The sequence below is a fragment of the Oncorhynchus masou genome, chromosome 6 (genome assembly GCF_036934945.1).
Source record: "Oncorhynchus masou masou isolate Uvic2021 chromosome 6, UVic_Omas_1.1, whole genome shotgun sequence".
NCBI lineage: Eukaryota > Metazoa > Chordata > Actinopteri > Salmoniformes > Salmonidae > Oncorhynchus > Oncorhynchus masou.
The window spans coordinates 76,830,145-76,841,913 of NC_088217.1; the positions used below are offsets into that span (position 1 = coordinate 76,830,145).

General features: G+C 45.5%; 1 protein-coding gene across 1 annotated transcript; it reads right to left on the reverse strand.

Moving 5' to 3' along the window:
• Positions 1-55: 55 nt before the first annotated feature.
• Positions 56-7,229, reverse strand: LOC135542682 (histone-lysine N-methyltransferase PRDM9-like). Its single transcript, XM_064969810.1, is given in 9 exon segments — positions 56-1,021; positions 2,820-3,010; positions 3,998-4,065; positions 4,163-4,434; positions 4,650-4,767; positions 4,945-6,426; positions 6,428-6,467; positions 6,674-6,755; positions 6,936-7,229. Coding segments are annotated over 9 exon segments (3,150 nt in total). The 5' UTR covers positions 6,976-7,229; the 3' UTR covers positions 56-164.
• Between the last annotated feature and the right edge of the window lie 4,540 nt (positions 7,230-11,769).

Sequence of the window (11,769 nt, forward strand, 5' to 3'; positions counted from 1 at the left end):
GTCTCACTTCAGTCACCCTCTCACACAGCACACGCAGAATCAAAGATGGTGTATACACAGTTAAACTAGCTTTTTATTCCAACAAACTATTTGCGGCATTTTGAGTTTTGGAATGCCACAGGTAAATCAGTTGGTGCTAGTGACTCAGGCGTGAGTACGCCTTTTTAAGCTTCCTGACTGTCGCACGGATTCTCTCCTGTGTGAATACGCTGGTGTCTCTTAGCACTCCCTGACTCTCTGAAACTCTTCCCACACTGAGAGCAGTGATACGGCCTCTCTCCTGTGTGAATACGCTGGTGTGTCTTTAAATTTCCTGACACACTGAACCTCTTCCCACACTGGGAACAGTGATACGGCCTTTCTCCTGTGTGAGTACGTTGGTGCACATTTAAGTCTCCTGATCGATGGAAACTCTTCCCACACTGAGAGCAGTGATACGGCCTCTCTCCTGTGTGAGTACGCTGGTGTGTCTTTAAATTTCCTGACACACTGAACCTCTTCCCACACTGGGAACAGTGATACGGCCTTTCTCCTGTGTGAGTACGTTGGTGCACCTTTAAGTCTAATCGATGGAATCTCTTCCCACACTGAGAGCAGTGATACAGCCTCTCTCCTGTGTGAGTACGCTGGTGTGTCTTTAAATTTCCTGACACACTGAACCTCTTCCCACACTGGGAACAGTGATATGGCCTCTCTCCTGTGTGAGTATGTTGGTGCACCTTTAAGTCTCCTGAGCGATGGAAACTCTTCCCACACTGAGAGCAGTGGTGAAGACTTGGCTTCCCTGTGTCTCTGTGTTTCTGGGTGAGGAGTGTGATTGGGGTGCGATCTGGAGTTGAACACCGCTGAGAGCCACTGGGTGGTGCTAGTGTCTCTGATCTAATCCCTCCACTCCTCGGCAGCCTGACGTACTCTTCCCTGTGGCATCTCTTTGTGTGCTTGTAGAGGTAGATCTGAGCCGTGAAGGAAAACGGACAACCAGAGCAGGAAAAGATCTGAGACTGGGACGACTCATTCACACCTGAAAGGAAAGGAGGGCGGGGAGAAGAGAAACAGAAGGGGTGTTCAGAGAGGTCAAAGAGAATAGCAAGCTGGATAGAGAAGCAAATACTGAAAGAAAAAAAGTCTAATGATATCAATATATTCCACTTCACTTGAATATAGAGATGGAAAGAGAGGGGGAATTCTAGAGCAGTGGTAGTCTATTTCTGGGGGAGACACTCACGTGAAAACACTCACTGGGTGAGCCACCGTTGCCTTCCCAAATTGATTCATATTCATGCTATTTGAAATACTATTAACAAGGACCATGAAGCTATTTGATTCACAATGTTTGGACACTTGGGGAATCATCTCAATAATTGCACAAAATATGTCAAATCAGAACGCCAAATTTCAGTCTGAAGGAAGCAGTGGAATGTACTTAAGTAAAAATACTTTAAAGTACTACTTAAGTAGTTTTGGGGGGTATCTGTACTTTATTTTCCAACTTATATAGTTGATAACTTTTACTTCACTACATTCCCAATGAAAATAATGTACGTTTTACTCCTTATAAATTTTCCCTGACACCCAAAAGTACTAGTTACATTTTAAATGCTTAGCAGGACAGGAAAATTGTCTAATTCACACACTTATCAAGAGAACATCCCTGGTCATCCCTAATACCTCTGATCTAGCAGACTCACTAAACACACATGCTTAGTTTGTAAATGATGTTTGAGTGTTGAAGTGTGCCCTTGGCTATCCATAAAAACATTTCAAAAACAAGGATATCCTGCAGTTTGGTTTGCTTAATATAAAGACTTTTAAATTATTTATACTTTTACTTTACATACTTACAAGTATATTTTAGCGATTACATTTACTGTTGATACTTATGTATATTTAAAACCAAATACCTTTTGACTTTTACTCTCTACTAAAGTATTTTTTACTTTTACTCAAGTATGACACATTGGGTAGTTTTTCCACCACTGGAAGGAAGTATGTTTTGGGGTGATTGAAATGCATCAAAGGTATTGGAAAGTTCAGGAAAACATTAGGGATGATCATCAAGCATTCTGTGGAGAACCCATTTATTTCCACTAGTCATTCTGCGGAGAACCCATTTATTTCCACTAGTCATTCTGCGGAGAACCCATTTATTTCCACTAGTCATTCTGCGGAGAACCCATTTATTTCCACTAGTCATTCTGCGGAGAACCCATTTATTTCCACTAGTCATTCTGCGGAGAACCCATTTATTTCCACTAGTCATTCTGCGGAGAACCCATTTATTTCCACTAGTCATTCTGCGGAGAACCCATTTATTTCCACTAGTCATTCTGCGGAGAACCCATTTATTTCCACTAGTCATTCTGCGGAGAACCCATTTATTTCCACTAGTCATTCTGTGGAGAACCCATTTATTTCCACTAGTCATTCTGTGGAGAACCCATTTATTTCCACTAGTCATTCTGTGCAGATACGTTCACATCACTCCTTCTTACAAGGCCTGCACAGCCTGTGTGCCATAGATGGAAACAGACGATACGTGTTCCTGAGAATCTTAGCTTTCAGGCATGGGGTCATAGCGGCAACCGTTAAAAAGCAAGAGACAAATTTGTAGGAAGAAAACTACTTGAATATACGCTAGAAACCGCTGCTACCTCCATTTGCCCCAGCCACTATAGCGGATATAGAAGATTACTCACGTAACCACAGTTCTATGAAGTAAGCTGTGCATTCAGCTGACTGAGGGAAATACATTCATTACTGCACAATGACTGTCTGTTCTAGAGGGACGGGGAAAGGGAATAGGGAGAGAGAGAAAGTACCTCGAGCGGAGCTCTTTCTGTCCCAGAGGAAGTCGAAGACGATGCCCAGTTCTCTGGCATACTCCTCTCCGTACCAAACCAACAGCTCCTCTCCAACAGCTATAGGCTTACAGCAGCGGTACAGAATCCCTCCTCTGTACTGGAAAGCCACCAGATTCTGCTCTTCCTCACTACGGGCACAGTTCACATACCTGACAGAGAGAGGAGGAGTGGTAAGAGAGAGGGAAGGTATTTTATTAGGATCCCCATTAACTGTTGCAAAAGCAGCAGCTACTCTTCCTGGGGTCCACACAAAACATGAAACATGACATAATACACAACATTAATAGACAACAGCTCAGTGGGAAACAATAAGAATTAAATCAATTCAGGCCAACTCAACATCATCGAACCAGATGAAAACACAGGAGGATAGAAAGATGTAGATGGACAGAGAGAGAGAGAGAGAGAGGGATAGATGGAGAGAGAGAGAGAGACGGAGAGACATAGACAGAGAGAGAGACATAGACGGAGAGAGACATAGACGGAGAGAGGGATAGACGGAGAGGGACAGACGGAGAGGGACAGACGGAGAGGGACAGACGGAGAGGGACAGACGGAGAGGGACAGACGGAGAGGGATAGACGGAGAGGGATAGACGGAGAGGGATAGACGGAGAGGGATAGACGGAGAGGGATAGACGGAGAGGGATAGACGGAGAGGGATAGACGGAGAGGGATAGACGGAGAGGGATAGACGGAGAGGGATAGACGGAGAGGGATAGACGGAAAGGGATAGACGGAGAGGGATAGACGGAGAGGGATAGACGGAGAGGGATAGACGGAGAGGGATAGACGGAAAGGGATAGACGGAGAGGGATAGACGGAGAGGGATAGACGGAAAGGGATAGACGGAAAGGGATAGACGGAGAGGGATAGACGGAGAGGGATAGACGGAGAGGGATAGGGGGATAGACGGAGAGGGATAGACGGAAAGGGATAGACGGAAAGGGATAGACGGAGAGGGATAGACGGAGAGGGATAGACGGAAAGGGATAGACGGAGAGGGATAGACGGAGAGGGATAGACGGAAAGGGATAGACGGAGAGGGATAGACGGAGAGGGATAGACGGAGAGGGATAGACGGAGAGGGAGAAGGATAGACAGAGAGAGGGATAGATAGCTGGAGAAAAGACACACCTCATCCAGTTGGAGTGAGTGTCTCTCTTGGCATCAATGTACTCGTCACTCTGCTTGCTTTTGTAGATCTGAGGACCAATTGCATCTCAGAAGTTATCTCACTCAGCCAATCAGAACTTGCTGTTACGCTTTAATCAGACAGACACACACACACACTCCTCTCACCATCCAGGAGTATCCACTCTCCATGGCCAGCTCCGTGTCTGTGAGTTCTCCTTCATACGGTCCGTAGTGCGTCCCTTGGGTCACGCTGTGTCCGTGGTTGAAGACCCCCAGCCCAGCTCCAGGGATGGCTGATGTCCTGACCTCCAGGCCGGGCGGCAGGGTGAGTCTGGCCCTGTCTGGGGCCCCCAGGGGGGCAGGGGTGTCTGGGATGAAGAGGGGGGGACCGTGGAGCTCACACTCCTCGATGAAGAAAGACTTGCACTCCTCACAGACTGAAAGAGAGAGATGAGAAACAGCAGATTCTCTACACAATATACAAACTAACCATTAGGTACAGGATTGTATCATGTTTTATCTACTGGCTAGCATAAACAAGACATTTGAGGCAATTTAACCAGATAACAAAAATACTGCATCTATAAAGACCTTAAAAACAGGTTCATGAAGGTTTCACATAGAGATACACTGTATTTAGATGGAGACTCACAGAGGTAATCTTCGTCTCTCAGCTCCTCTTCCTCGGTATAGCCGACTCTGACTCTGCTGCGGAGGTTCACCTGCTTTAGCCACGCCCTCTTCATCTGCTCTGACACACACACTGGGTCCTGTAAGGAGGAGAGGAGGAAATGGTTCCACAGAGTAGCAACAGTGGTGTGGCTCACACCTGAGTAGAGTTATTACTCAGAGACATGTATTACTACTGATTACTAAATACTTGCGAGGATATGTTCATGGAATTAGTCAACATGAATAAAATAGCCTCTCCCCCCCCCCTCACTCACCCTGTGAGAGCTGCTGGGTGTGCTCTCTCCTTCACTCCCGCTCTCCTCCTGTCCCCCACTCATCCACTCTGATTCCATCCCTCCTTCTCTCGCTCTCTCCCTTTCTCCGTCTCTCTCTTCGTTCAGCTGCTCCTGTCTCTCCTCTTTTCTCGCTCTCTCCTTTTCTAAGTCTCTCTCTTCGTTCAGCTGCTCCTGTCTCTCTTTTCTCGCTCTCTCCTTTTTTAAGTCTCTCTCTTCGTTCAGCAGCTCCTGTCTCACTTCTCTCGCTCTCTCCTTTTCTCCGTCTCTCTCTTCGTTCAGCAGCTCCTGTCTCTCCTCTTCTCCATCTCTCTCCTTTTCTCCGTCTCTCTCTTCGTTCAGCAGCTCCTGTCTCTCCTCTTCTCCATCTCTCTCCTTTTCTCCGTCTCTCTCTTCGTTCAGCAGCTCCTGTCTCTCCTCTTCTCCATCTCTCTCCTTTTCTCCGTCTCTCTCTTCGTTCAGCAGCTCCTGTCTCTCCTCTTCTCCGTCTCTCTCTTCGTTCAGCAGCTCCTGTCTCTCCTCTTCTCTCGCCTCTCCTTCTCTCTCTCCAGTCAGCTCATCCAGGTGAGGTTGTCTTGAAGGTTTTCTTCCCATTTTGTGACTGCACCAGTCAGTCCACATCCAGGTGTAAATACGTGTCACCACTGGTCCTCTGCTCAGCTGTGGTCTGGCTGGGGTCGAGGGGTCAGACCTGGTGGTTACCTGTGTAGCAGTGGACGTGGCTGAGGCCGGGGTCACCTCAGAGCTTGTCGAGGCTTTAGGTGTGGCTGTGGTGTCAGAACGTTTGGTTCTGGTTGGGGACGAGGTTAAGGTCTGTGAATCAGTAGGGGTTAAGGTCGCTGTGTTGAGGGTTTTGGTTGAGGCTGAGATAGCAGGTGAGATATTGGATCCTGTAGTCAATGATGTTTTAGTTGTTATGGACTGAGAGGGTTTAGAAGTGGTTTCTATTGAAGGTGTTCTGGACTGAGGGAGTTTAGAAGTGGTTTCTGTTGAAGGTGTTCTGGACTGAGGGGTTTTCGATGTGGAGGCTGGAGAAGTTGTTCTGAACTGAGGGGGTTTAGATGTGGAGGCTGGAGAAGGTGTTCTGGACTGAGGGGGTTTAGATGTGGAGGCTGTAGAAGGTGTTCTGGACTGAGGGGGTTTAGATGTGGAGGCTGTAGAAGGTGTTCTGGACTGAGGGGGTTTAGATGTGGAGGCTGGAGAAGGTGTTCTGGACTGAGGGGGTTTAGATGTGGAGGCTGGAGAAGGTGTTCTGGACTGAGGGGGTTTAGATGTGGAGGCTGGAGAAGGTGTTCTGGACTGAGGGGGGTTAGATGTGGAGGCTGTAGAATGTGTTCTGGACTTATTCTCCCTTCTCCATTGAGTTTTACCCTGGTATTTTCTCTCCAGGTGAGGGGTCCATTCTTCCTCCACTGTGTCACTAGGTCCTTGTGGGGGCGATCTACGCTCTCTCTCCTTCCTCTCCCGGCCATGCATCATAAATACAGGGACCAGCGGGTGCAGACCTGGGGTGTATTCAGAGGTGGCACAATCCAAACGTTCCACATAGAAATATAATGAATAGAAAGGTCACGATTCCCTGATCAACCCGACAGAGATTTATATCTGTTCTACACAACACATTTCTATCTGAGGCGAATGTCCTGAAACAGGTCACTGAGGAACAACCGAGAGCATTATCCTTCATCAATGCCTCAGAGATATATAGAACCCATAGCCAACATTGCCAAGTGGTTCCTCTTCATGTTTCTGTAGCGCTTTTTCTCCCATTCCGCCAAACTGGTCCATTTGCTCTGGGGAAAAAAAATACACATTAATCTCCTCACAGTCATCCTAAGAGTTAGCACAATACAGGTGTGCACAGACACAAATAGTATCAGCCTAGTTGACTTTAATAAGCACCAAAACATCTGACGTAATAGATGTTAGAAAACACATTTTACGTTGGTGCTACATGCTTAAGTTAGGCCTACTGTTGTCCATGTTGAACCTCACGTCATCACTAGAACTCATCTCTCTGCTGGTGTAGCACGTGTTCGCCTTTCGGTCCTCCGCCAGTGTTGCCAACTTAGCGACGTTGTCGCTATATTTCGCGAGTATTCAGACCCCTCTAGCGCACATTTTCAAAAAAAGAGACTAGCGACTTTTTCTGGTGTTATTGGAGACTTTTGGAAACTCTGGCGTGAAGCACGTATCGTTCTTACTCTTCTCAATGAGCAACGTGTTGCCAACTAATTTTCAGGGTAAGTTGCTAGAGGCAGGTTGACGACTTGCTAAAAGTTGCTAAATGACGTTGGCATGTCATTGCGTGATAACGTAAAACTGCGTCATTACGTTGGATATACAATAACGTTACTCAAATTGACTGGCCATCTCAGCAAAAAAATATGATTTGACATTTGTTCAGGTACAGACTCCCACTCTTTTCTGTAAATTTTTCATTGAAGCATGTTGATCGATGTTGTAAGTTCTGTTCAAGATCAAAACCGTACTACTGTTGCTGCAGCCAGCCAACAATTTGTAATTTTGCTGAAATTGCTGCTGGCTGTGCACGAGCCGAGCGCCTGCTGCCGACGTCACTCACAATGCACTTTTGCAGCCAGGCACGTGTGTTGTGACAGAGAAAATAGTTTTTGTTTCATTTAGAGGGAAAATGCGTGTATTTTAGCGTTTGAGTCACTTTTCAAAAGTTGCTAAAAGTTCCAAATTATTATTATTATTTTTTGTTGCTAGGTGCTGTTTGAAAAAAAAAGTTGCTAGGGTAGTCTGAAAAGTTGCTAAATCTAGCAACAAAATTGCTAAATTGGTATCACTAGTCCCACCCCATCCCAAAGCACTCACAAGTGGCCCAGTCCTCGCGCAGCAGTCCCGCCCAGCTGCAGTCAGAGCAGGAGATGTTCACCCCTCCGCGTCCAGACTGCAAATGAATCGCGCATGCGGGCAGCCGCCGCTGGCTGATCCCGCCCTGGCTTACATAAAATAAAACACTTATTAACTTGAATTAGGGCCAGACTAGTTACCATAATTTTCTCACATTGCCATTGACAGTTTTTTCTATTGTCTCTTTTTGATCCATTGAGATTGTTAATGTAGATTGTATACAAAAAAAATGTTATGGCTAAAAATGTTCATATTTTACTGTGACTTGTGTGTTGTGACTGAGTGTGTGACATGCCTACCCATGTAAGAGACGCAAACTCGGTCTCAACCTTTAAGTCTTTACTGAAGAGTCATCTCTTCAGTGGGTCATATGATTGAGTGTAGTCTGGCCCAGGAGTGGGAAGGTGAATGGAAAGGCTCTGGAGCAACGAACCGCCCTTACTGTCTCTGCCTGGCTGGTTCCCCTCTTTCCACTGGGATTCTCTGCCTCTAACCCTATTACAGGGGCTGAGTCACTGGCTTACTGGGGCTCTTCCATGCCGTCCCTAGGAGGGGTGCGTCACTTGAGTGGGTTGAGACACTGATGTGATCTTCCTGTCTGCAGTAGTTTATGTGTCGGGGGGCTAGGGTCAGTTTGTTATATCTGGAGTACTTCTCCTGTCCTATTCGGTGTCCTGTGTGAATTTAAGTGTCCTCTCTCTAATTCTCTCTTTCTTTCTCTCTCTCGGAGGACCTGAGCCCTAGGACCATGCCTCAGGACTACCTGACATGATGACTCCTTGCTGTCCCCAGTCCACCTGGCCGTGCTGCTGCTCCAGTTTCAACTGTTCTGCCTTATTATTATTTGACCATGTTGGTCATTTATGAACATTTGAACATCTTGGCCATGTTCTGTTATAATCTCCACCCAGCACAGCCAGAAGAGGACTGACCACCCCACATAGCCTTGTTCCTCTCTAGGTTATGGCCTTTCTAGGGAGTTTTTCCTAGCCACCGTGCTTCTACACCTGCATTGCTTGCTGTTTGGGGTTTTAGGCTGGGTTTCTGTACAGCACTTTGAGATATCAGCTGATGTATGAAGGGCTATATAAATAAATTTGACTTGTACAGTTGTGGCAAAAAGTTGAGAACGACACAAATATTAAGTTTCACAAAGTTTGCCTCTTCACTGTCTTTAGATATTTTTGTCAGATGTTACTATAAATACAAGCATTTCATAAGTGTCATAGGCTTTTATTGAAAATAAAAGAATAAAAAATAAGTCAATATTTGCACTGTTTACCCTTCTTTTTCAAGACCTCTTCAATCCGCCCTGGCATGCTGTCAAATAACTTCTGGGCCACATCCTGACTGATGGACTTTCTTGGGTGCCCTGAAGCCTTCTTCACAACAATTGAACCGCTCTCCTTGAAGTTCTTAATGATCCGATAAATGGTTGATTTAGGTGCAATCTTACTGGCAGCAATATCCTTGCCTGTGAAGCCCTTTTTGTGCAAAGCAATGATGACGGCACGTGTTTCCTTCCAGGTAACCATGGTTGACAGGAAGAACAATGATTCCAAGCACCACCCTCCTTTTGAAGCTTCCAGTCTGTTATTCGAACTCAATCAGCATGACAGAGTGATCTCCAGCCTTGTCCTCATCAACACTCACACCTGTGTTAACAAGAGAATCACTGACATGATGTCAGCTGGTCCTTTTGTGGCAGGGCTGAAATGCAGTGGAAATGTCTTTTGGGGATTCAGTTCATTTGCATGGCAAAGAGGGACTTTGCAATTAATTGCAATTCATCTGATCACTCTTCATAACATTCTGGAGTATATGCAAATTGCCATCATACAAACTGAGGCAGCAGACTTTGTGAAAATTAATATTTGTGTCATTCTCAAAACTTTTGGCCACGTCTGTAGGCTCCTAAGTGGACCATAAGGTTAAAAAACAAACCAAATCAAGAAAACTAAACTAAATAACAAAAAAATGTAATTCAATTAAAAAAATAATAATAAGTAACTCCGCAAGAGGGTCACTTTTGCAGGTCCCAAGCCCAGATAAGAGAGGAGGGTTGAAATTTTGACATAAAAAAAAAACAAGAATCGACAGAAGAAAGTTCATTTGTAGTTCTAAACATACTTAGGGTGTTTTTTAATCACTTTTTGACTCTCCCACGACGTTATTCCTCTCTCCTACAGCGTCCATCACAATTCCGCTCTCCTACAGCGTCCACAATTACATGCACATGGCCAATTATGCAAGTTACGCGATGACGTCATTTAGCGACTTCAAGCGACTTTTGGGACAGCTCATAGCTACTTTCGTTACTGAGGAGTTGGCAACACTGTCCTCCGCTGCCTAATAAAGTCAAAACAAATGCAAGTAGAAGCTGCTATTTTACCCGTTGCATTGAATGTCTAAAATCATGTAAAACAAAAAGCATACATAGACCTACTACTGTTGGTCTAGCAACCCAGCCCAGGCAAGCATTTGGGATTTTTTTCTCCCCAACGTTCTGAGGGACATTGCCCACATTTCTGTGGATAAGGCCTAGGACTAGAGAACTAGTGCATGCAGTTAGATATTTCGAATTGAAAGTTATCGTTGACTGTCTTTCTAAGACTGTAACAACATACCTTACTAACCTAATATGTTTGGGTCCTGGGTGCCAAGGGATGATGGTCCAACAGACGTTTTCTTAATATTGTCTTTTTTTGGCAATACAATTGAGCCCTGCAGGTCAGTGACGTAAGCCTAGTTTATGATTTAACGTTTTCCATAGCAGGCTTTAACCCCCATCCTCTGGTGTAGGATAGATGTGGTTGTCCCTGGAAGCTGATCTGAGGCCAGTTTGAAGTTAGAACGAGCGGTTTAAAGTTCAAATTAGAGGTTTGGTTATCTGATCCTACATCAGCAGAATCCACCCAGGGCGCCGTTGGACACCCATATCGCATATCGCAGGCTATTGCGTTTTCTCGTTGGGAGTAGCTCTACGCGTAACATTCTCCATTCTCCCCAATCCCCCAGTCAGCGGTGTGATGGATAAAGCCTCTCCGACCACAGACAATCTCTGCCCGTATCAATGCCTCTGTGTCCCTACCGACACCACCTGGGAGATGCCATGAGATGTCAGCTGGGTTATTTCTCACGCCGTCTCAGTACAGGTGAGAGTGTGGAAACAAGGGACAACGGAAAAGAAGGTTAACATGAGAGTTCGGTTATAGCGCGAATTGATTACAAGCTGCTGGAGCGAACAGGGCAAAGGATTTGTGCTGTCGAAGTAAAGCATCGGGCAACGGTGTAATACAGTATTCTAGTTGGTGCACCATTGACCATCACACCGAAAGTGTTTTAGTGAATATCCCAATCACAGGTTTGTGAAATACCAGGATACGGGCTTATCTGACAGGTACGTTTTTTTATACACAATAATTGATCCTGTGTTTCCCGCGGTGTGTGATTACACTATTAATATCACTATTACTAGTTGCTATTAACGCCTTTCCTATAATGTGACTGTAGCCGATGTTATGTTTAAGAATACCCTGGCATTGCTGACCCCACTCCCTTAGTTATGTCCTTAGATGAGTGCCAGAAGGGCTATCAGTTTAAAGGTTGTGTAGATCCATTTCCAGGAAACTATTACATCTACATAATGGCATGGTTTGTGGGGTACAATTCATGTTTATAGGAAGGGAAGAACTGCACAGAAACACTGTTTTGAATGCGTCCTTAATTCAAAGGCAAAGTTGCAAGACTGTTGAAGACCAGTAGTGTTCCAGTATGTCTGTGCTCATGTCTCAACCGTTCTGACAATGTTCACATTGACCTGTGCTGTGCTGATGATGTCATGTCTCTTCCCAGGGGACTGAGGTGCCGTGCACTCCTGACCTACAGGATGCCATCCTCCTGGTGCTGATTTACACAGGTGAGATC